Genomic DNA, 27,034 nt, shown 5'->3' with positions numbered 1-27,034 from the left:
ATTTTTATTTATTTATAAATTTAAAATTATAAATTTTATTTTTTTCCATTCTTTTCATTTTTTTCTTTTTTTGTGAAAAAATAGAAAATATCATTTTGAATGGTGTTTTTAAAAATGCCATTTTGAATGACATTTTAAAAATATCATTTTGATGGCGTTTTTAAAAATATCATTTTAAATGGTGTTTTTAAAAATGTCATTTAAAACGATATTTTTTATTTTTATTTTTTTGGATGATGTCTACGTGGAAATTGTAGGTGACGTGGCAACGATAAAATGTCATTCAAAATGACGTTTTATTATTTTTATATTAATTTTATAAATAAATTAAAATTTAAATTATTTAAATAAATATTTTTTTTATATTATTTAGGAAAAGAACTCAACGATCCTCGTTACAGTTACAAAGGGTGTGCCTTTGACTTTGTAACATTCGTTGCCGGTACTGTTAAAATGATCGTTCCACAAATTGCTAAAAAAAGAATCGATAGTATTTTAGAATATAACATCGCTGAGTATTCTCCAGCTTAATAATGAAGAGAAAGAGGAGGGTCAACACGAGAGGGTGGACTCGAAGACGTAGCTATTCTCGTTGTGAGATCCTGAGCAGAAAATCTATTGACTTCATGTACCAAAGGAAAATAAAAAAAAATATTGACATTGATTTTTAATTTAAAAAAATATTTGTATTTTTGTTTTCTTATGATGGAACATCCAATAAAATCCAAAAAACAAGAGCGAAAAATCTCTTTATATATATATATAGAGAGAGAGAGAGAGAGGCCTGCACGCACATACACATATACATATATATATTTTTTTATTGTGGTGAAAAATTTATATATTTTTAGTATGAATACATCTAATAAAATTAAAAAACAAAAATTTCATGCAGTTCGTGGGAACAGAGGAATTCCAACCAACCAACATCATTACATCATTATAAAAATTTCCCTGCAAAAATATCTTATTTAAGATCTTATCCTCCTTTGGGAGGGCAGTGCTCAAACTCCAGATTAGTGGCCCATTTGTATGAGCTGAACCTTGGGTACTTCTTACCTAAGATCTTGCTCCTAACTGATCAACAAGAGACTTTAGTTTTAGACACATGGTACAAGCTACCCATGCTTGGCACAAAACCACATCCGAGTTGCATCAACTTGCATCAGGTCAGGTCAGGTCAGGACGTGAATGAACATTGCCAATAGGCAGCTTTTCAAAAAAATTGCACTACATACATCATAATTAAATTATATCACTAACACATTTATTGTCTAGTACATGACCATTTTGTGACAAAATCTTTTAAACACCTTTTCTGATGTTTCATAACAATTGCACAAAAATTATTTGTACTCACTTTCCATCTCTGCAAGGATCAGTTAAGCTATTCTTACCATGCAGTACTTTAGGATTTAGGATTTTGAATTTGTGCATTCAGAATTCATGTTTCAACTAATGCCTGCTTTTGCATAGGCCGCCGGACGGCGGTAGGGAGCTGAGGAGGAGGATGCAGGCGGCCGGGGTGGCTGCTAGGTTAGTGTGGTGGAAGGGGGGCTCCTCGCAAGGCACTGATGGAGTTGGTGAACAAGGAGAGAAAGAGTGGTTGTAGAAGATTCCGTGCCATCTATATGGGGTTTGGTTTCATTTTAGTGACTTGTTATTGGTTGATCTTTTTTTGAGTAACTTACTATTGATTGGTCATTGCGTGCGCTTTTGTGTTTGTATGACCGTCATGGATCAGATGTTGCTTCGCAATCTTCCTTTTCTATGGATGGATTTAACACCAAGGATGACGTTTTGTGTTTGTATTGTTATAAATTGAATGATTCTTTTGTGCTATTTTTTCCAAATATTTTCTCTGATCCGGATGGATTTAGGTAAGAGAGCTCCAAACGTCATCGTTATCTTAGAGAGCACGAAACGCCAAAGACATTTGTTTGTAGGGAGGGCGGCTGTCCGTTTCGCTTTGGTTGCGGGGTCTCTTTGGCGGCGTCGTGTTAATCAACCCCGCAACTGGATGAAGGCTGAGTTGGTAGATTTTGTCAGGCCACCCATTCTCTCAAAAATAAGATGTTGTGGAGCCACCCGCATTGGCTTTCCGCTATTCCACTTCTTTTCTAGAAAAAAAAAAAAAAAAAAAGAAAAGAAAAAAAAAACTCCATCTACTTTGAATCATCTACTTTGAAGAGACTGAAATGGTGGCTTCAAGTTTTCATGGTACGGTGCATGCTCGTGGGCGTTTGTGCTCCTCTCCCAAGAGCTTGCTTTGTGGACTTTCGGAAGTTCTTTTATGGATAAGTGTAAGATTCAAACCTCGTGATAACATTGCATTAATCTTTCTAATCCCGTAAGTTTTTTTTTTTAAAAGTCCCTCCCCTTTGGACAAGATCGAAGTGTCCATTTAACCTTCCAATTAGAAGAGAAAACTCTACTAGTAGCTCCATTCATTATGATCGGCTCCTTAAATCTCTTCCCTTTCCCATTTCCATGTGCTGAAAAGTGGAAATATTGCCCCTCAGATACAGTTATATTTTCTCAGCGAAACAATGCTTGCATCTGCAACGAATGCTAAGAACCAGTTTTGCTAGCATATCAACAATTTCACAATCATACAAATCTTTTCCAATCAAATGTGGATCAGTATAGAGAAAGAAATCTAATCCCACAATGAAAGAATCACAGAGATCTTATGACCAGCTATCAACCTGACAACCCTCTAAGATGTAATCCCAGATACCCAGCCAAGAAAATTTAGACAAAAGGAAAGACCTGTCTGTAGAACTCTGTTAAAGCAAGGGGTTTGTGGGTGAGAGAGAGAAGTGGGGACACCGCACTGTATATGGCAAATGTAAACAACCAGTACACCATTACAAACAACAAGTTGGCCCACAAAAATGCCCAATTAATTCACACAGCCCCCCATCCAACCTAACAATTGAGGCACATTTCTCCCCTCCAGTCAACCTTTGTAAGGCTACATATCTAACCTGTCACCTGCTGAGAAGCTCAACCCAGACCCCCATCTATGTATTTCACAGCCTCTCAACAAGCAGCTCTGACATTGATTGCGTATGTTAAAGAGTAATTTACAGTCACACTCTCTTGCACCTTCCCCTGTTCCAGTCTTTAATATACGACCCCCGAAAGGTAACTGATGATGTCACCGTCGCTTTCCTAAGCTTCTGACGATTGTCAAAGCCCTTTTCGCCTTGAACAGGGGATGGCATCAGAGTTGAAGGCTTGGTGGCATAGCTATGCAATGGCCTCGTGCGACGGTTAGGTCTTTTTCCAGTTTGCTGGGAGACGTAACACCTTCCAAAGGAACAGACCATCTTACAGATCCTCTGCCAGTATTATTCATGTGGGTGAGATCATTTTTATCTTCACTCATCATCTTATGTTTCACAGATGGAAGGCCTGTACTTCCAACAGGATCATGATGCCTACCCATGAGAAATGAGCTCTCTGATTTATCCATGGAAAATGAAGACTTGCGTGCTTTCATGGGCTTCTGTGAAGGTGTCTTGGGCCATTTTATCCCCCACTATTATGGCTTCGAGTCTTGACAGCATTGGAACAGCGTCCCATCTCACATAGTATTTCAGCAGCGAGCAGTACCCTCGGTGAGTAGCCTATTTAATTAGCAAATATTTGTAGAGGTCAGAATGGGTGAGAACAGAATTGCCACAACACAGTAGAAATAATTTCATCAGAGAAACAACAGGAAAGAGGATTCTGGACAGAAAAAATAGCAGGCAAGAGTATCATATGCTGCACTCCTGATGGGAAAAGAAAAGAAGCACAGAATAAGAGAAGCAAATAATTTCAGTGAGCTACAAGCCTAAAGCAATACATCCATGCATTAATAAAGGCCATAAATATCAAGTAGTCCAATTATAAAACTGAAGCTATAGATTATCAAGCTTAATCCAGAAGATGATGATTTTTTATTGCCTTAGGCTTTAAGGTTAAACCTTTTTTACAACAGGTTCTAGAGATGGGACTTGAGAAATTAATAAAACATATCTCACAATCGTCTGAATGAAGTCGATCTTTGTGGAATTTTGAGATGAGCTAATCTCCATCAAAATCCAAGGTTTGTATGACATTGCTTTACAAAAGAATTTTTATCAAGCATGTCATAAAACAAGTGGCACGAAAAAGAACTTGGCCCAAAATTTTCTTTCAGCTTTGCTTCTGCCAAAGTGGTTTTGGTGGCCATGGCCAGACATTTCTGATTAATAGATCCAAACTAAATCTGTCTGTACATTTGCTCTGGTGCCCTCAAAGCACAAGTTCAATGAAGCTAATTGACATGGCAAACATAAACCATTTTGTACTATATATTGTGTATATTCGAGTCTTCTATAAAGGACTGCAAAAAAATTCTGGAATTTGCTTTTTCTTCTGTTATTTCTCTCTCTCCTCTTAGCTGTTAATCTCCACGAAATCAGCTTGTTTGTTCTTGTGGGCTCCCATGCTACATTATAGGATCTCAATGTCACTGTTCATGAACTCCCCTGCTTAGTGCCACATTAATTTTGAATAAAAAAATATATGCCATTAAGATCCTACATTTCAGAGTTATATTGACCTGACCATAGGTAGATCTTGTAGCATGTGAAAGTAGAGCATAGCTATACATCAAGTCATCATGTACTGAATCCACAAAATAGCTACCTTTCTATACATATGTGAATATTGTGGGCCATGAAAGTCCCGAGAGAGAACCATTTTTAACTCCTTAACTCATGATGCTTCCTAATGTGAACCACTATCTATACAAGTAGTAAAAGGGATCAAAACATCACCAGATATATTCAAGGTACATGTATTTTTTAGCTTAACCAAGTCCATTTTGTCACTGTCACTCACACTTCACAAGGAAAAAAGATGGTGATGCCATTCCATTATGTGTATATTGTTTAAGATCAGAATGTTACCAGCTTAAAGGAAGAAGACAATATGAGGGAAATCCACACAAACATCAGAATCACTCAAAGCTCCAAAAGCTATGGATGGTGCCTGCCAGCTCATTGGCTATCCTTTGAAACTCAGCCAAGGGATTTCAGTTGAAAATCAGTATACTACCAGCTAAAAGAAGAAGATAAGAAGGAAAACCACATAAACAGCAGCACCACACAAAGCTCCAAAAGCTATGGAGTTTGCCATCTCATTGGCCCCCTTTGCATCTCAACCAAGGGATTGCGCCTAACTCTAATGATGTCCTGAGCCAAATGAGCAAGGGTAGCCTCCTAGTTAGACACAATTGTTGTGCCTGTATCGTAGAAAGGAGTAACTGTCGATCACAGGAGGCAATAAAGCTCCCACCATCGCTTATTCATGGTTGTGAAAACCCTCTTAATCTTCTTTTTAATGTCTCTTTTGAGTTCTCTATTTCTAGCAGAGTTTCATCACCCCAATCACCAGGCTTCTCCTCCTAAACCTAATCAAATGCAGTTTAGGTTTCTTCATCACTTGAATAGGCCTCAAACAGGATAAACAACTGCAAGATTTGCTTGAGAAGCAAAAATTTGACCTCCGCTATTTCTTCGCACATTCCATCTGTCATCATGTTGTCAGATGCTTCAGCATCTATATGAGAACTTCCTAGACAATAAATGGGTATTTGAACTTCATGATCCATTATGCGATTCTCCATAAAGTCTTCAGCATATGATAAAGTATGCATTTTTGACTTCCATTAGTCATGTTTTAAGAAATTCAAATTCTGTCAAGGAAATCTGCTTCAGTTTATAATCAAGCCAAAGATTCCATATACCATTGCTATCATCTTTACAATTTTGCTAAGCTTCTAAATCAATGCTCAACATTATTAGTGAGTCTAAAGGAAACTCAGAAATACTTTGAGGATCTACAACTATCAAAAAAGAGCTACAGTAATAACTCAACTACATAATAATCAAATAACATCTCATGATACCATTTCCCTCAGCTCTGATATTAAAGAAAAAAAATACAATTGATGCATAATTTAATATCTCAAAAGTTAAACTTATCAAGACAGCCTAACATAAGATTTCCTAATACTATATTGACTCTAACTCGAAAGTAAATTTAGGATTTCATGTCCTGTATCGACCAAAGAGCTCTAAAGTCCCAAAAAATTATTCTAGTTTAGGACCTTCTATTATGAAACCAAAAAAAAATAAATCTTGAAACATTTCTAAATGAATACCAGGTGATTTGCCTCAACAAAAAGAACGATCATATATTGATTAACCTTTCTGAGAGAGTGACCAGTAATTCTCCATGTCTGAGTAAACATAAATAAACTCCCAGTCAATATTTCAGGTACTCTCATAACATGAGATAATTGCCACATTCAACCATGCAATCTGGAACTACCTGACATGTACATGGAAGTGCATGCATGCACAAAGAATGAAGGCATGCATAGAAAGTGGGCTTCTAGTGTAAACCAATGTTTGTAATGCTTTTTCTTTGTCTTGCAACGAATACACAAGGCACCTGTCTTAGATACTTTAAAAATCCCCCATGAAACAGAAGCAGGCAAAACTGCATCAGTTATCAGCTCTCTCTTATGAACAGTAAAAAAATGTTAATAGTATATACAACAAAAAACTAAAAAGGTCACCTGAAAACAGAAAGCATTCCATCACAGAGCAAAAAAATGTCAAAATCATTCCATATTCCGCTAGAGGAAAAAGAAATCACATTCTAGATGGACAGAATTAACTTTCAATAAACACAAACTGTTTCCATGATGGCTTTGCAAATCCCATATTTTCTGTATACACAGATAGGAAATCACAATCCACATGTTCAAATCACACAGATCACATACAAATTATTTGAACACTGGATTCATGCATTTCTTTGTGCCTAATATATATGAACAACAAATTGAATTTTTACTTCATTCAAACAGATACATCAAACTCCACAGTTATGCTGCTACACATTCTCTACAACATAACTACTCAACAGATAATGACGTGTCTCAATGTACAAATATTCACTAGAAAAATCCAAAAGACAACAATAAACCGTTATTTTTTCCTTCTCACATACAGTAGGATAAGCATAATGAATGCTACCACCTAATTTATCAGCTTCAACTACCTCATCATGCTAAAAATGAAATAACATTAACTCATTAAGCATCTATTCTGCATGGATAAACTATGCTAGCGAATTATGTTCAAAGATGAGGTGGAAAATATTGGCATCAACTTTTCTTCGAAAACAAAGAACCAATAACCTGAGAAGAGAACATGATATATGCTTTTCAAGTTATGGAATGCCTCCACTAATGCATGTTGAATTTTAGCATATTACCTGGTTTAGATATCTTTGGTGTAACAAAATACTGTGAACTCTGATCACATCCACCATAAGTGCTTTTACAAGAGTAGCAAGAGCAATTTTCTGAACAACCATGTCTGCCTACTGTGTCCTGTGCTTTTTGGGTGACTTCATTGTCCTCAAATTGCAAAGTAGACTGTGATGGATCCACTAAGTTTGGTTCAAGTCCTTTAAACCTCACATGGACTTCAGGTTCAGAACTTTTTAAAAACACAATATCTTTATAGTCAAATTCCAGATGGCCATCTGAAGATTCGACGTGCTCCTCCATTAAATTACACCTTTTAGAAATAAATGAACCAGAAACACCAGGTTCTTTCTTCAAATCGACATTGCTCGAACTATAAGCTTCTGGAGAAATTGACATAGTGCATACTGTAGTGGATGGTCCCTTATATGGAGGCTTAACAGATCTTGTCAGGGCGTTCGCATCTTGAAGAAGAACATCAATCTTTTGCTGGATTAAAGGATCTTCATTGTGGTTAAATGACATCAATTCCATTTCAGAGAAGCAACTCTGATCATCTCCAAAGGAAGTGGAATTGCTTCCTATTCTAACCCATTTACCTTGGGATGTGCTCTTTGTTGAAGCCAATTTACCAACATCTACACTGGGTTTGCAGGCTCCACTGTGGCAAAAAGACCAAGGAAAATGTGGCAAGCTAGCATGACGAAAAGCTGTCATGTGCATAGCAGACAACAAAAGAGCATCCAGCTCCTGAGCTGGAGGAAGTGCTAACTGCTTTAAAATGTCTTTAGGCTGGTATAAAGTGGAGAGATTCAAGCTCAACTGACAAGGATCCTGGTGAGAAGTGTAAATAAATAATTAAAAAATGCTTTTATATTTACATTCATATGAGAAAATAACATAAATTGTAGACTCACCTTGCTACAAGGTACTGATTCATCAATGCCCTTATCCTTCTTATCACATTCAGACAAGTTCAGTGAAGAGCAATTAGGTTTCAAGAAGTCTATAACAGCTTTTCCATCCCCATTGTTATCAACTGCACCCTGGAGTGGAAGGATAGAGCAAGCCTTTCTAACTGAGGATAAAATATTTTCATTGACATTGGAGGCTCTCTTTCCTTTTTCAGGACATAAGCTAGGGTATTTGTAACTGCTGTCAAGAAGTTCATTCAATGACAGATCATCCATACACTTTGTAACATCACGGAGATCTGACTTGAGACCATATATTCCTGATTTGAAATGGTAAGATATAATTATAAATCTGTGTAAGCACGAAACTAGATTGCCTATGAAACCTAATGATCAATAGCAGCAAAGAAAATCTTGCTATTGCCTTGGTGATTCTTGGAAGGTACTAACTGAAGCAATGTTGATCTGCCAGATGTATTATTTTACGGGGTTTGAATTCACATAATAAATCCATTATTTCATATGCAAAATCCTATGTCATCTCGTACTATAGAATCCAAAGAATCAAAAGATAACCAATATCTGTTAGGTTTGATTTCTGACAGTATATGTACGTGTATATGTCTGTGTGTGTGTGTGCGTGTGAGAGAGAGAGAGAGAGAGTCTGAAGATTTTCTTTGAAAAAATAACCAAAATTTTAAAAGAAAGAAAAAAGCTAATGGAGGAGGGGAGAAGGCCATTAAGGCTAAATATAAGGGAACCTATATTACACATCAGATTCGAAAAGAGAAGAAAGCAGCTTTGCCAAAGTCTATCCATGAAACAGAAAGAATTGAGATAACATAATGTGATTAAAGGAATATCATGATAGCTATTTATGAATAAATGTAAAACAGAAAATTGGATCAACTCCCATAATCAAACTTATGTGGCACACTAGCGAGTCAACAGAAGATCATATAAGAGCAACAACCATAAACGACATGGTTAATTGGGTATTATTAAGATTACATGTATATGTGTGTTTACATACATACATGCGTAGTGTATGTGTGTGTGTGTGTGTGTGTGCATACATACATACATATAGATAGTTGTACTACACACCTTGCACTAACTCCTCGAAAAAGGAGCTAACAATTGTAAAATCAATCATGGATCATCCAATTTGAAGTTCCGAACCACTGAATATGATAGACACTATAAAAAAGGCCTATAAATTAGAATTCATATATATTTGGTGGTTTCTAGCATATCCATCAAGTCGGTACAAAAATGAATGGTAACAATTACACTTCTGTGATAAAATACATAACTAGGAACATGAATTGAAACTCCACATTATGGACCATGCTCTACACATCTTAAGACATGGATGAATTTAAATTCACTAGGTTTTGATAATTAGATCATAGTAAAATATTGCATTATACTATTAAAATTATCCATTCGACACCTACTTGATTAGGTTAGAAAACACCAAACATATACATTTTGATTTCTAAGCATTTTTTTAGTATAGATCAAGGAAGGCGGAATCATCCCAAACCGCCTGGTTCAAGGAATACTAGGATGTACAAACGGCAGACCAAGAAGGTTCCAATAATAAAATCGAGAAACTAGTGAAAGAGGAGGAGAGGAAGAAGGAAAAGGAGAAGAAGAGAGAGGGTGGGAGGGAGGGAGGGAGAGGGGGAAGGAGGGAGATGGCTGGCGGATGGTCAAGGAGCTGTGTGGAGGGGTGGAGGAGGGTGTTTACCCATGATTTCCCTATTTCACTCGAAACAAGGGTCCCAAAGAGGGCCCCTTTTTAATTTGAAAAACAAAGGAACTAGAGGCAGAGCACCTCTGCATAGCTCCCTAATACTCCGTGGGCCTCCACCGAACATCTATCACCCTCCTCTGTTCCATCCTATTCCCCCTCTCTCTTTCTTTCTCTCCCTCTCCCCCTTGTTCTACCTCTCCCCCATCCTTTGTCTTGTCGGGATGCACTCTGCCATCCTCAACTAGTCTTCTCCCTCTGTCTATCCCTCCCTTCCTCCCTCTCCCTTCCTCCCCTCCTCTCTCTCTCTTTCTCTCTCCCATTCTTCCGATCCCCCACCCTCTCTATTATACCAGTACATGCCCGGCATGGAACAGTATGAGGGTGTATCGAACTGTGCCGCCAAGCAACCAGTCCAAGCCCTGATATCGGCATAATGATCCTTGGTATAGATCATATTCAATGCTTTAGATCTTGAAGGTGGAGTCCATCGTACACACACACACACATATATATACACATATACATACATACATACATATATATGTACATATGTATATGTGCATACTACAAAATGGAGCAACAGGTGTTGTAAATACCACAAGGCAAGCAAATTCCTAGAAAAAAAACTTCTTGTTGATAATGAGAGTACATGCCATGGCATAAGCAATTTGCAGAGGGTATAGGGTAAAGGATGAGTCGAGAATATGGGTGACAGCAAATGGAAATGATAAAGTTTTGAAGGATCAAGCCAAATATTGGTAAAATCAAAAATCAGAATATGCTATACAATTTTCATGGAGACAACAACTCATAACTTAGCAAAATTACAAATAATACCCAACTGATATAATTTGTGTGATGATAGATTATCATATGAAAAAAGGATGACATGGATGGCATACAAAGATGCTTCTAAGAATTTTGTGATCATTGAATGCTTGAGGCTACAAAGGAAATTTATTATTTTAAAAAAAAGGGTGAAAAATGAGTACATAATTAGAAGCAAAGGATTTGTAGAATGGAATAAGGTGATATCACCAAGTGCTGGACAATGAAAACATCTGGATTTCGACTGAAGCAGGGAAGACCATGATAACGTTAGTAGTAGATTAGTAGGAGCTAGACCTCAATATCATGAAAACATATTTAGAAACACAACCATATTCAGAAAAACATGGAGATACACCTGCCAGGTCACACCATAAAGGTAATGAATACTGCAGTTCTTAAAAATATTTAGTAGCAGAACTTAAACTGATCATCCGTTTATTCAACATGTTATATTCAATACCAGGTAAGTTTCCTTATCACTGAAGACTACCATTACATGAATGCAACAAAGGGGATGAGAGTGATATCAAAAGACAAAATAAAGCAATGGTCATAGGGCTGCTAATGGGCTGGCCTAGCCCCACAACTCAACCCTAAAGCAACTGGGCTTGGGCTCAAGTTTTAGGGTCATGAGCCAAGCTTGGCCTCAAAATGAGGCCTGGTCAATTTTTGGGGTAGGCTTCGGTCGAAGATAATGCTAAAAATTACATACAGCTGGTTCTGAGCCCGGCCTAGCTTCAAAGCATATATTGAGTTGGGTCAAGCTCAGGCCTCATACTTTTGGGCCAGATCTGGGTTGAGATGGGCTCGCGAGCCTAGGGTTCAAACCTTCAGCTTGCTTTGGGCCTAGGCCCAACCCCGCCCATTGACACCCTTATAAAATATAATAGAGAGCAAAGTAACTTCTTCAGCAAAATAAGATTTATGTCAGAACAGCTAAATCTCTTTGAAGCCCATCATGGGCTACAAACAACTTTCAAGAAAGGAAACTTGGAGATTGAAAGAAACTCATTTTTGAAAGATGTTGCAAGAAATTTTTTGCCTGCTTATCAATTATTGAAAATAAAGCAATTCAACCATCATATGCATCCAGAAATACACATATCTTCAGACTTAAAATTTTAAAGACTCATATGATTTTGCTTCCTTCCATGTGAAAAAGCACTTGATACATGTGTGCATGTATACACCATATGAGACAACAAAATGAGTAACTTTTCCAGCAAGTTCTCTAAAAGAAAAATATTTAATTTATATACATATACATATATACCTATACATATATACATGTGTGCATGCATGGGAGTGGGCATTTCTGAGTAGATGCATGCACGCACGCATGCACAAGTAGACGCATGCACATGCTAATGGAAAACATACATAAAAAAAACATCAGAAAGAAAAAAAGGTAATTCCACATGGTTATTGCATACCAAGAATGTTGTTTCCTCCACAGGTAGAATCACAGTTGGTTAACCCAGCCTTTGTTGTAAAACAATCATATTTACTTTTCAAACAACCTCTAAAACTCTTTTTATCCATTTTCTTTCCATCCTGACCACGCTTCTGCTTGACCATCCGGTATTTATCTGCATAATCAAATGAAAAATCAAGACTCAACACTGTCAGCCATGACAAACATCATCTTGTTCTTTAGATTATCTAATAACACTAAGAAATGCAGAGGCAGACACCATAAGGAAGGTAAAACCAAAAGTGGTTTCCTTTTTACCAGAGGAAGTGCATCGTATGCTGTCAGACCCAATTGTCCTTGACATATTATTCCGGTCACCAACTCCAGAATTTGTCACAGAATTTTCAGGTTGATCTATTCTTGGTCGCTTAGAACAAGGGAAAGTATTCAACCTTTTTACAGATTTCTTGTTCAACGATCTGCCCTCATACTTGGGTAGTGATGGGACAGGTACATCTGCCTCCCCAAGGTGATGCCTTTTACCATTACCTTCACATTTGGAACTAGGATGCATGTTTTCATGCATACAAAGCTCCGAGTCAAGCTTTTTGTTTCTTGAAACTGAAGTGCATTCAGGAATTAGATGTTGAAGTTTGGCATCTGGCGTGGATATAATGGGTTCAAAATTAGTTAACAAAAAATTAAGATATTCTTGTGCTTAAAAAACAACATATAAATACATCATTGTCCCAATATAAAGACTTATACTACCGGAAAAGAAGATTTGTAAAATAAAAGAAGTAAAAACATCATATGCTCACGTTTAAAGAACTGCCAGAAAATAATTAAAAAAATTATGCTCTTGAGCATCAATAACTTATCCAATACCAATACTTCCTAACCTAAATATAGATATCAAGATTCAAACAAACAAAAAGTAGAACCTTTAATTATATAGGCAGATGGCAATGCAAAAGTAAATATGTTGAAAGTATATCTTCTGGATATCTGAAGAGCACAGCAGCATGTAAAGATATTGTGAAAAGTTGCCCAATTATGATTACTGAATATCAGCCGTAATTCTTAAAAAATCCTGCTTGGTAGGTCATTAGGAAGAAAACTCCGAAACTATATAGCTTGATAAACTTCATTGCTGTATCATGATAATGTTCAGAATAATAATGTAAAACCAAACAAGGAAAGCAATGAGACAAGGATCAAAATGAGAAAAGATGTCATGTCACCAAGTGACCATTTTTCTTTCTCCTCCCGGGCTTCCATAGACTTATAGATGTGAAGTAAAATGAAGGACCAAGAACATAAACATGTATAAATATAAATCTGTGCAAACATACATGCAGTAATGCGAACTTTTACTGCATACAAATATGACAATAACAGACATCACCGCAAGAACCATGAGGAAATAGCAAGGGACCGATGTCAAAGTAGCTGTTAAGCAGCAGATCTGACAAAAAGTTTTCTTCCAATCAAACTGACAACATGATATGCATACCGACACCCCTTGGCTTAAAAGAAGCCACTCCATGGATTTCCAAGAAATTGCACCAGAAGTAGTAGATCCCTAACAAGGTAATTACACCCTCTTCTCCAGAACCAAAAAGTAACAACAAACAAAAGCAAGAAAAGATGAACCCCATGGCCTTCAAAAAATTTCCACCAGAAGATTGTTTAATCAATCTCTAAGTAGGTAATCACACCCAGTTTTCTAGAATAAAATAACTTACATGCATAAAAAGCAAGAATATATGGGCTCTCAATTCCTGACAACCAAAACCCTATCTTTGAGGAACAACTTTATTACATGGGTACAGCATCCATTTATCAAGACACCTAAAATGCGAGCTACCGTCCTCCCGTGTATCCATCGACCCCTCCAAGAAGCAGCAAATCAGCAAAAAAAACAAAAACCCTCAATTCATGTAAAAAGGCGAATATTTATCCCTTATATAGTCTAAAAAGCCGATATCTATCCCTTCTAAGCTGTTAAAATCGAATTTTTTATCATATCAAATGGCAAAAATGGTACCGCTACGATAAGGGCTGCAACCAGAAAGATTGTGACTTCCGAAAACAGGAGCATCGGCGCCGTCAGATCCCCTACCCTCCGGCTCTCCAACCCTCCCGAAACCCTCGGTGGCCAAGAGCTTCGATACAACCACATTCGCTGGCAGGGGCAACTCCACTGCGTCCATCCACCACAGAAAGAGCACTCTGCGCCCTAGATAACCAAGAAAGTCCCTATCTTTCCCGATCCGAAGCACTTCTCCTCGCTCAGCCGGCGGATCCCCTTCGAAGGCTTCCACCGCGCATCGATCTCCACGCCAGGAAGAACAAGCACATGGAAAGAGAGAAAGAGGGGTAAGGGATCGAGCGAGCGAGCGAGCGAGAAAGAGACGGCGGACGCGAGAGAAGAGATGAGCGAGCGGGAGAAAGAAAAGGTGGGAAGGCGATAGGTCGGCGGAGGAAAGAGGCGTAGGGTGGGGAGAGGTGGGGAAAGAAGGGGGCTGCGTATTTTAGGGCAAGGAGGAGGAGAGGAGAAAGGTATATATAGTTTTCGGAAAATCCAAGAGATTGCCGTCACGACAGAATATTCCGGCAGGTCAGGAGTCGGGAGTTGGGAGGAGGGGTAGCGAGGAGATGTCGTGTACCCCAGGCGCATGGGATTTGTACTTCCGCTGATGGCCGTGTTGGCATGGGCGAGGCTGTTACACGTGTCCTCACCTCCCAGTAATCCCAGGTGCCAATATTTGGCGTCTCTTAAAAATAAGGGTAACGTTGTGATCTTATTTCCCAGTTATCTATTTTTGTGTGGACACTTCGGTCCAGAGCCGTCCAGAGTAGGCAGATGGAACTTGATCGAGAATGTCTAAATCAATAATTTGATCGAGTATGAGTGGCTCGGATTGGATTTAAATGGTAATATGGATAACGTTTTTATGTATTCGTTTAGATTTCTAGGGAGAAGAGATATACCAGCAACGTGAATGGTCATGGATTTCCAATTTCTATCCTGGTAAATTTCGAACAGTGAAAGCTTCTCAATTTATAATTTTTAGCATTTGGTAAATCTCAGAATTGTTGATTCGTACACCCTACCAGATATTTTTTGACCTTTGCATGCCTTCATTCCTTCGTTGAATTGTGTTACTTTTTGAAAAACGTTATATTGGTATGATGGCAAAATACTGTAGTGTCCAAGCAAAATTAAAAGAAATTAGAAATAAAAAATATGTACTTATTTAAATACCAGATGGCTACTTGAACAAGTGGACATGAGCACACGGAAACCATCAAATATTAGCAGCATGATAATGAATTTTCATAATAATACTAATCATGTAAATGGATGTAATGCCTTGATTAAGTGTAAGCAATTTAGAATGGATTGAAAGGATCACCGTATTTCATTCTCGACGGTATCAAATCCTGATTTTTTGTTTCTAGCCGTGTACATGCCAATGTTAATTCGCTCTCTCTGGCATCTCAAAGAATGAAAGAATGGTATTTTCCCAGCAAAAAGAAAGTGGTGTATCAATGAACATAAAGGTATCTAGTAAGCTTTCGAGACATCAAGCAACAAAATTAGAAGTTAAAAGAGAAAAGTATGCTACTTTGTATGTTGGACTTGAGTGAATTACATGTGAATCTGCACTGGACAGTAATACACATGTACCATCTCATAGGAGAGAATATATCGTAAAAATTGCCAACCTCTCCCGCCTTGGTGGCCGCAGTAGCTTGTGATAACCGTGGCAAGTGTTCAACGGTTGGCACCACCCTCTTTCTTTTCAGTATGTTGTAAGACTTTCTAAGCTATTTAGCAAGTTCAAGCACAACAAACAGGATGAGAGAGGGTACATTTAATAGAGAAAAGCATTTGTGTACATGTAGCAGCCAAAAGCAAAAAAAGTATAATGATCAGAATCTAGAAACTGTGTAGAGTTGACCATGAGCAAATTGTAAAAATTCACAAAATTCAAAACTTGATTTAAGGACTTATGGACTAGAGGGCGGATGAAGATGTTCGATCTTCATTTCCGGGACCAGTGCTGGGAGCTCAGATAGCTAAAAAGAGATTGTCAATTATGATCATGGTTATAGATTGGTGATATCAAGTTTCAATAATTTGTTACTAGTGGAAATGTAGATTCATGGCACCATGAACAGAACACCCACATTGCATCATTAATTATTAATGAACATGGTCTCCTTCTTGGGGAATTGTATAGCCGGGGTGGCTTAAATCTGTTCTGTTATGAACAAACGCAACAGCGTGTTCACAGTCCTGGCCTCCTGTTTTTGGATGACTATAAAATAAAAAAGAAAAAGAAAGGCAATCATTGGCCAAAAACTTATATATATATAATCAGAACAGGCCTTCATTTCCCAGAGCAGTGTAGAAAAACCTAGGATCAGTTATTTTTGACAGCAGTTGCTGAATATGCAATTTTACCAAATCTCGGACATATGAGATTAGTAATGACCTTCAAGTGATCACTTCACGAGGACAAGAAGTAGCTGGACTTGCAAGATATTTAGAAGATCAGTGAAATTTAAGGAAAGAAAACAACCTCAATGACCAAAAAAATCTATAAACAACAAATTAACATAATAGTTTTCTGTAACAACTCAAACATAACGGAATGGTATCCAAAAAAAAAAAAAAAAAACAAGAAGAAGAATTCCAACATAAAGGTATGAAGAACTAAGAATTGGTCCTGTCTTATTCAATAAAAATAAAATAGAATAAAATAAAACAAAACACTCAGATAAGTCATCTATCCAAATTCTTCCATCTCGGACAAGCCAATGGCTTTTACTCTATCTAAACATGCTACACTTTGCACAATTAGAGCAAATTACGAGCTCAAACTCCTGAATATAGCATTCAGAAGCCAAGCAACAAGAAAGATATTAGAGTGAAGCACATCTGGATATTATCAGGTACAATATGTGCAGCCAAGAATGAAAGCCTCTCCACGTCCAGGCTTTCAGGATATCCAGAGTCATAGGTACGTACAGAAACTTATATAAGCTGTGGTTCTCCGGTTGCCGTAAAGGATCTTTCCTAGATGATAGCAGTTCTGACAGCAAACACTGAAGATATGAGAACTCATAAATGACTAGAATATTCCGATGGCTAGCACAAGTTTAGCATGCGCTAGTCAAACATTAAGGTTGTACAATATATGCAAACAACAACAATTGATTTTATACATATAAATGAGAATACAAAATTGACTGAATGAATGAAGATAGACGAGTTAGAAGAAGAAGAAGAAGACAAATACCCAACTGTCCATCAAGCAAGGGGTTTCATAACTGTTTCATGTGGAAAAAGAATGCGATAGTTGCTACCCCATGCTTAGAAACATGTAAAATCATAACCAGCCAACAGATTTATCTAAAAAGATCATGATGTATTGGGAAATTACCTCAGCATTCAGTAAGCTATATCAAAGTCTTCACATATTGGTCAAGATTTGTATTGAAGAGCTCACATCTACAAAAAGGATAAACAGTAATCAGGCATCACGCATATCCATATCTTCAAAGCGAGAACACAATTAACACACACACACACACACACACAGCATGTAAAGTGCAACATATTACTCCTATTGTTTTGTTGTGAAGTTGAAAATTAATTATAAATGAAGTTTGCATAATTAAATTGAAATGCTATGAAGTTACATGCATGAGTCTGGCACAACTAATTTTTGGTTAGGAGTTTGTATAGATAAATTAAAGCAATGGCCACCCAGCTTAGGCAGTGCATTTACACTCGAAATCACTACTTTTCTTGGCAGGAAACAGCACAGTGAGTTGGATGAACATCTGAACTGCACACCACTGTTGAACAATGCAACAGAAAATAGATGGCTAATCTACGTGCTTGGTTGAGTCACAGATTAAGAGCAATCTCTAGCAGAACAGATCGAAACTACAAATGGTAACATAAAAGGGAAAAATATTTAATTTGAATGAGCTATTGGTTATTTGAATAAAGGGGACTCGCAATCAGGCAAGTCATAAAATATCAAGATTTCAACATACAATTTGTACATGTAGGTTGCTTGATGCATTAACATATAAATGAATATTGGCTGATGCATTTACATACACATGTATGCATAAATTCATGTATTCATGACTGGAAGCTTGAAATATAAGGGCGTAATTATGTGTGCACATATAGTTATTTGGATAAATGGATGAGCATACTCCCTGCCACATATAACAAAAATGCACCAAGTGGCTCGATATTTGCACCAAGGCCAAGCAATTAAAGCAAGGCCATGCATCCTGCCTCCCTTCTATATAGAATCTTTTCTAAGTACACCCCTCCAGATTTACTCTCTAATATAACCAAGAAAGAGAAAGACATTCATAAATCAAAACAGGAAGTAATTTTATCAAATCTACACCAAACCACCATGATTGGTGGGTTCACAGCCAACTACCAAGTGTTCCTTCTTTTATAGAAACCACAAAGCATGTGCTCAGCACATGTACTGATGCATTGCTTTCATGCATGCATCAATTTTATTCACTATATTAATGCAATGCTTTCATGCCCACGTCCATTGTATGCATGAGTTATGGACAGATTGAAAGTACAAATCCAAGGAAATGCATGTGCAGATCCAATGTACGTACCATTGGCATATGTCTGCCTCTGAGGACACATGTATGTCCCCAGATATATATACACACACATGCATGCATGCATACATACGTACCAACATCTCCACAATATTCTGAAAGAAAGAAAACATGTTCATTCTATGTATGTGTGCAAGTATTGCATGTATGTTAGAAATAATGCTAAGTGAAAAATGATCAAAACCCATCCAACAGCACATGGAACATGAATGTACCTTCATATATTAAGCAAGAGTATTAGAATAGAAATAATTATAGGCTGTATTGTGGTTTGAGGAGTGATGAACTGCTGCTCTAAATCTAATATGTTCTGTAGGTGTAGCAGTGATATGATGCCAAGACCCAAAAAAAAAAAAAAAAAAAGCAGCCTGAGTGTGCGATTGTAAGAAGGAAAGACAGGAATCCCTTTTCTGATAATTGATATCTTAATTGGGTTTCCTAATATAGCCATCAAGCAACCCTGTAACCATGAACACAAACTCTTCCCAAATGGGAAGAATCAAATGGGGAAGAAAGGAATGTTGAAAATGAGGCATTTATTCAGTGTACTGGTTTTAAAAAACATGCAGATGCATGCGGCCACTAAATATTTTAGATTTGATATATGTAAGTAAGACCTAAATTCTAAAATATCTGAAAATAATTCATTATCTCTAGGTTCAGAAATATCTCTTTCTCATCTCTTGAAAGTTCATAAGAACATGACCTTTTTAGAAGCTTTTTGAGTCCCTTATTCAATAGAATTCTAGCATGCTTTTAGCCTTTTAAACAAGAAATTTAATTAGGGTTATTTTTGATATTGAAAAATTGGGAAATTAAGCTGCTTCATATAATTTAAGGATAAGGATGAAAGGTTAAGATGAGATAAGTGGAGATAGTACAACTTAAATTTTGAATGTTTTTGCTAAAAGGTTTCAAAATAGAGAATAAATGGTAGCTATTAAAAAGAAGAAGTTAAAACTAGATAAGCCATTATATCTTCCAAAACCAGGCTCACAACCTGAGAATCAATTGGTAGAAATAGAGAATATAGGTTTTGCAATATGAGAATGAGTAATATCAAAACTTCCCTGATTCTGTAAAAGGATTGGTAAATGGTAGCTATTAAAAAGAAGAAGTTAATACTAGATAAGCCATTATATCTTCCAAAAGCAGGCTCACAACCTGAGAATCGATTGGTAGAAATAAAGAATATAGGTTTTGCAATATGAGAATGAGTAATATCAAAACTTGCCTCATTCTGTAAAAAGAATGGACTTTGTGGATCACTCATTTCTCCACCACATAGTTCAAAGACATGTGGCATGAAACAGCATGCTGCATTGAAACAAAATTCAGAAATGCAGATGACTTTAAGTGTGTGTGCATACATATGCATATCCCCAGGATTCTCTAAGTTCTTATCTTCCATTTCAAAATCCCTTGTCTAAGATGAGCCCCTAATCTTTACAAAGGTCTAGCTTTTGCAATCTTAGTTGGTAACTCAATTCTCTGCCACTTCCCTTGATAACTGTAGTTCATAATAGTTATTGATGTACTTACCCCTGACCATATCCATCATACTGCAGCCACATCAACATCTGAGTCAGCAAGTTACACGCAGTATACAAATGCTAGTCTGAATCATCCCTTTCATGTCATTGGACATATTTGGCTCAAATTTCATGGTTAACATATTCTCCTCAAAAAAAAAAAGGGATTTTGTTATGCTTTGAAATTGTACAAAAATATAAATATCTGATATTTGGTATTCTCCCTTTTGATTACCATGCTGGATTCAGACCAAATTTTATAGTACGATATTTTCCAAAGATCAGCAGCAACATTAGCTTGTTTTGAAGTTTAACCAGACAGCCACCTTGCCATATACAGCCATATCTTTAGATTATGCATCCTCAGAGAGCACTTTTCAACAGTCTGACTTGTTCCTTCCATTACCGGACTGGTTCAGTTCATATTTCATAGTTCACAATTATATAATTTGCAGAGACAAGAAATCTTTCATCAGCACTTACGAACCCTAATATTCATTATTACAAAATTATGTTGGAACCTAGGCATGTTGCCTAGAACCTAGCTGTTAGGAATTAGAAGGTAGAACTAATTTTATATATTTGCAGATCCACATGAACTTGCTTTCATCTGTCCAGGAAGGCTTACAACCTTCCAGGTCCAAAGGCATGATAGCATCTAGATTAAGCAACCATTGACAAATGATAACAGTATGACTTGTTAACGGTGCACAAGGCATGCAATCTGTGGTCAAGAAAATGGACCCTTGTATATTTAGATGGAAAACCAATGCCATTGCTTCAGTCATAAACCTATAACAAGTATGCTCAGCTACAAGTCAATTTGATTCAAGGTATTTGTACATTAAATAATAGCATATCTAACATAATAAATGGTAGCAACCATACTTGATTGGAGTCCCAGGTACATAGAGCGGATTCTTTATGACATACTCCACATAAATGCTGTAAATATATCTCAGTGGTTCCCGCATGTCGCCAGTCTTAGGATGAGTGATTAAAATAACCTGCATCAGAGGAGTAGGTAAATGCCCGCTACAGTATGCATTATGAAGCTACTAGCAAAATAATTTAATAGCCAAAAGCGGTAAAATACTACCATAACCTTGCAACAAGAGAAGAATGCCAGCTATGGACGTTATGAAGCTACTAGCAAAGAAATTTACCATCAAAAAGAGGTAAACATCAAGTCCATAACCTTACAACTAGAGAAGTGATTACTCATATGAAACAAAAAGGTTACCAATGTGCAGCATCTAAACCAACAGGTTATAAAGAATGAAATGTATCTGTGAGTTCACAATTACATTAACTCTAATTCAATAGCTTCATAAATCGTAAAAATGATTGGAAAATATTTAACTACTCCTGCATTTAGTAACATGTTTATAGTCCAATTAGATGAATAGTCCAGTCAGTCTAGTGAAGTAGTAAGATATCAACAGATATGGATACAAAATAGCAAGGAAGACATGCAGAGTTCAGTGAAAGAGCAGCAAGATATCTTAAGATTAAATGAAAAGCACCTTTCTATAAGCTACAGTGTTCAGGGGGATTTATCATGGAAATGATGAGGCTTGGATATGACTTATGAGGCAGCAACTTCTTAAGATTTTGATATTATTCCATATACAACACTACATGAAACCATCACTTGAGTATATGAGTTCAACGATAAACAGAACCATGATATTAGCAAAGTTTATACCTATATAACCAAAATCAAGTATCTTTCTTCTTGAAGTCACCCATAGACACCCCATCCATGAAAACGATATAAGGAACAAGCCTGCCAAAATTAAAAAGATCCACTAAACCTTCTTATGTTTGAACTACCTGGACATCCAGAATGTGCCATTTTTGTTGTGCCTAGTTTCAAATTCATGGTTGAGAAGAACTAACAATTTTGTTTCCCTTCTAAAAGCTCGTGGAAAACTAATAAGTTATGTATCAAGTTCCAAGCATTCATTTAATCCACAAATATTTATTTTCCAACATTCAACTCTCAATAGCTCAAGAGACTAATCTTACTTTGATGCTATTGCTCACTAGGGGCCATATTCATATATTGGGAATTACAATATTCCACATTCCTCCACTTCTCTTTTTTCCAAACATGGCCCAGATTATGAGATAGAATCACAAAAATCCTATACCATCCCTGATAGTCGCTCTAATTAACCCCATTATTCCAAAGAAAGAAACTTCCGTACTTCCTAGCATACAGATTACAGAGGAAGCTGTGAAGATGGAATGGAAATGTACATGCACAGATGAGCTGGATGAACATCTTACAACACATAGCTGCAAACTCTACCTCTTGAAACTTCACTGCATCAATCATCAAGTAATTATGGTCTGGTATGCAAAATCATTCCTCAAATTTAACAATACAAAACGGCCTTTATGTCTTGCTGGACCAAATGGTCACCTACTCCTTCACGCATGCATTGCTTTACGCTCAATGATCCATGCACTCTAGCGTATTTACTCTTATTGCACTTGAATCTTGTAGAACGCATAAAAGACCAAAGTGATCAAATCCAGTGGTTTCACACCATGGCAACTAAGATCATATGCAATTTCCTCAAATTCGAACGTTCTAGAGCAGGCTAAACAAAAGATTTCCAATCTTCTCGAATAATTTCAATTAGATTGAACAAAAATGAAGTTATAGAACAAGTGACCTTGATGCCCGAAGGGAATTCCAGTAGGCTAAGCTTGTAGGTGTTGGTGCGGAAGCTGTGGAAGGAGCAGCCCTGTCCCGGGAGCAAAGGCACCCCAAGATTTCCTTTGTCGACGCTGCTCCAAAGAAAAGACGGTTTATTAGGGCTCGAATCGAAAGAGAGAGAAAGGGGAAGATGGGGCGACGGAGGTGCGGGATCGGGGGAAGAAACCTGGTTGGGTCCATCTTGGCGGTGAAGGAGCGGAGGGAGAAGAGGAGGCCGAACATGAGTTTCTCGTCCTGCTGGGCGTCGAGGGTGTGAAGCGGGCGGTGCCACTCCCTGTACAGCAGGCACGCCCCGCTCCGGTTGAAGATGTACAGCACGTTCGCGTTGTTACCCTCCAGCCCCGTCGCCGTCCCCAGCGGCGCCGCCGGGGATGGGGCGATCTCCACCGCCGACGACCCTCCAAAGAATTGCATCCCTTATCTGCGCCGCCCTCCTCCTTATCTCTGCTCCCAGAAGGCGGCAGCAGTAGATCTCGGAACTTCTTGCTCGGGTCTTTCTGCCGAGAACGATGGGAAACTTGTGCGCCAAGGTTCATTAGCAGTGCCGACTTGTACTTTTACAAGTAAATCCCGAGAAAAAAACAAATTGTTGTGTCTAAGTTTATCAGACATACAAAAGGTTACATTTGAGTTATGAAACCCGTATACGATGGGCTACACGACAGTTCCTCCTAAATCTTGGTGAAGGCGAGATTCAATTTCAGATTATTCCAAAAAAGTTGTCAAATCTTTGCTGGCTTAATAGACTGATACCTTCTTCTTGATTTTCTTTATATTGAAAAAAAAAATGATAGATATAGCAACTGATGTCATGCTGAGACACCTGATATTAATATTTTTATATAAACAAGATATGATAAATATCAATATTCAATGTGCATCGCGCATCTTGACATTCGAATCGGTATTGGCAAAAATTAAGGTAACTTCTACACATGAGCCCGATAAGACACGAGTGTATTCATATGTTTCATGGACACAACGTAGAAAAGATCCATGTCAAGTTTGAATTAGCCCCACACAATGTAAATTATAGATTTATGATAATTTAAAATTTTATTTTTATTTTAAAATTTATTAGCATGTTGGCACGTATGTGGTACATGCTTAAAATTTACCAATCTTAAAAAAATATAAAAAATATTTTGGCTTCCTCAAATTTAGCTATTTACATAGATACCCTCTCTCCTTTAATAAGCTTCAATTAGCTCCTTTAACTTTTAATTTAAATAAATGTCACCCTCCCATCCATCTGGCCGATGTTGTAAGTTAGTATTAACTATGACATGTTCATATTTTTATAATTTTATTCCTAAACTATACTTGTTAGCATTTCATTATGCCTATCTTCATTACACCCTTTGTGATCGTGTCATCCCATCCACCTCACCCTCCATAGTAGGACAAACTCCCTCATCCCCCACCCATGACCCATCTCCTAATTGTCCTTAGGCCAAGAAAAGGGGAGGCCTCAAGGCTGCCCCCTTGATGATAGCCACCTTGGTTTTGAGGCCATTGGATATAAAGTAGAGCATGAGGAAAAGTGCTCTAAGATGAGGTCCTCCACCTACTCAATAAGCATCTCCCCTCCTTAAGGACCACGATCCTCATCTCTAAGGCTCCAAAAAGGATGTGGATGTTGATGGTGTCAATGATGAACATATAGGCAAGCATAAAGATAAGGATAGTGAAGATATAGAGTCCCTCGACAGGCTCGCTCTTGAGGGAGTGATGGGCCACCCAAGTGAGGTTAGGCAAAAGAGGGTGGCAATTACAAACAAGGCGGTGCCCAAAAAGAGGGCCCATATGAAGATGACCATGGAGTCAATATTTGGAAGGGCAATGGCGAGGGCAAGGAGGTTCCGATGGCAACATTATTGATGGTGAAAATGGACATGGCCATGTAGCCAAGCTTCATGGTGAGGAGTTGAGCTTAACAACAATGTGGGCATACACCAAGAATGTCATGATGGAGAGGCTTCACCTATGCCTTTAGCCATGGTGGCATAGAGGATGAAGGAGCTATCAATGTCCATATGATGAAGGGAAGGGAGATGCTGGCAATGGCAATGCAAGGGTACACTTATCATTGCCACCCGGTGTGACTCCTCCCTCATATCACAACTAGCTCTTCGACAAGAGGTGGATTAGGATGGTCATGATATCCCCTAATTTCCTTCGCCCTTGGCCTTATTATGCTGGAGGGCATTTTGGTCATTTCATAAGTGGTGTCATAGTGCTAGTCAAGGAAAAGTTAATATTGACTCAAATTAAAAGCTAAAGAGATTAACTAAAACATTTTAAGGCACAAGGTCTACCTATGTAAATGGCTTAAAGTTGAGGGGACCAAAATATAATTTACAGAATCAACAACTAGAGCTGTCGAGCCGATGGTCCTGATTGGAACATCTTGTATAGGATTCCTATTCCGTGCATTGCTATTTATATCAGCTCGTTTTAATAGTGTGTTCGGGTTGTATCTTTCTCATTAAAGAATGATTTTGTGGCATCCATCATTGGATCTCATCTTGCACAGCTTTCAAAGCTCTTATTTCATTCTTCCATCTGTCTCACATATCGTGAAGTGAATATTGCTCCAATCCAACAGTTGATGACACGAAAAAGGAGAATTATTCATTTGTGTGAAAGATACAACTCGAACCTATCGAACGGCATGGGTGATGGGTGAAACAAAGAGGCAACCAGAGCTGCCATCCGGATAGGAAAGAATATAGATAAAGATTTTTTTTGGTTACATAAGAATATACACACAGGCATATAGATTCGGGAACAAAAATCGTATGGAGCGAGCACTATAAAATATCATATAGGGCAGGCTTCATAATTTGTTACATTTATCTTAATATCAATCTTAAAGAATCAGTCTAAAAGTCAAAGATTTTTTCTATTAATGGGATTATTAGTCTCTTGATTAAGGCATTCTTTTTTTTCTTCATTTTTGACATATATTTTTTAACGATATATACTATACAACTATATGATACATACTAAATATATAGCCAGATGATATATACTATAAGATTTTTTTATACACATCTAGTAATAATCTAATACACATATACAGCTAAATTGATATATAGTTTATCAAACTTAGTATCCATAATACATAGTATATGACTAGCTGATACACATTTAACAAAATATTTTCTAACATCTCAATACATATCTCTAGATAAAATGATATACAGTTTTCAGAATAATGCACTCATCGGTACACAGCATATGAGCAAATGATACATACTAGATGGCTTACTGATATATACTATAAATTTTTTTGATATACATCCAACAATAATCTAATACACATCTGCAAATAAATTGATACATAGTTTACTGAGCTTAGTATCCATTAGTACATAATATATAATCGATTGATACATATTTAGTAAAATATTCATCTGATATCTCAATACACATATTTAGGTAAAATGATATACAATTTTTATGAACTTTTAGATACAAAGATCTTAAAAAAGAAGAGAGATTTGAAAGAGAAAAAAAAATTCTAGAAAGATTTCTTGGATAGGAGAAATGGCGGGTGGGGTTTAGAAGAAGAGAAAGAAACTTCGGAGAAATATTCTACGGATGGGAGAAATAACTTGATGAGGAATATAATGGATAGAAAATTTGATAAAGAAAAAAGAGAATATGAACAGTCATAAAGGGTCTCTTTTTAGGTATGTATTTTTTTTAATATCAATTATGAAATTAATGAGCTCTGTTAGTAGGAGAAATCTAACTTCTAATTGATTTTTAGATTTTCTTTTTAAAATGCAGAAAAAAAAAAGGTGCGGGGGCATGAAACTAGACCCGTCCTA

At 37.2% G+C, this 27,034-nt stretch overlaps 1 protein-coding gene and 1 pseudogene across 1 annotated transcript; both read right to left on the bottom strand.

Moving 5' to 3' along the window:
• Positions 1-2,879: 2,879 nt before the first annotated feature.
• Positions 2,880-15,428, bottom strand: LOC140859060 (uncharacterized). Its single transcript, XM_073260360.1, is given in 8 exon segments — positions 2,880-3,274; positions 3,277-3,540; positions 3,543-3,635; positions 7,327-8,155; positions 8,239-8,555; positions 12,262-12,417; positions 12,561-12,902; positions 14,293-15,428. Coding segments are annotated over 8 exon segments (2,346 nt in total). The 5' UTR covers positions 14,459-15,428; the 3' UTR covers positions 2,880-3,095.
• Positions 15,429-16,913: 1,485 nt separating this feature from the next.
• LOC140859061 (uncharacterized) lies at positions 16,914-23,746 on the bottom strand (annotated as a pseudogene).
• Positions 23,747-27,034: the final 3,288 nt, after the last annotated feature.

Source organism: Elaeis guineensis, chromosome 7 (genome assembly GCF_000442705.2).
Source record: "Elaeis guineensis isolate ETL-2024a chromosome 7, EG11, whole genome shotgun sequence".
Classification (NCBI taxonomy): domain Eukaryota; kingdom Viridiplantae; phylum Streptophyta; class Magnoliopsida; order Arecales; family Arecaceae; genus Elaeis; species Elaeis guineensis.
Note: the sequence above shows the minus strand (reverse complement) of the source record. Positions and strands in the feature narration are given on the sequence as shown.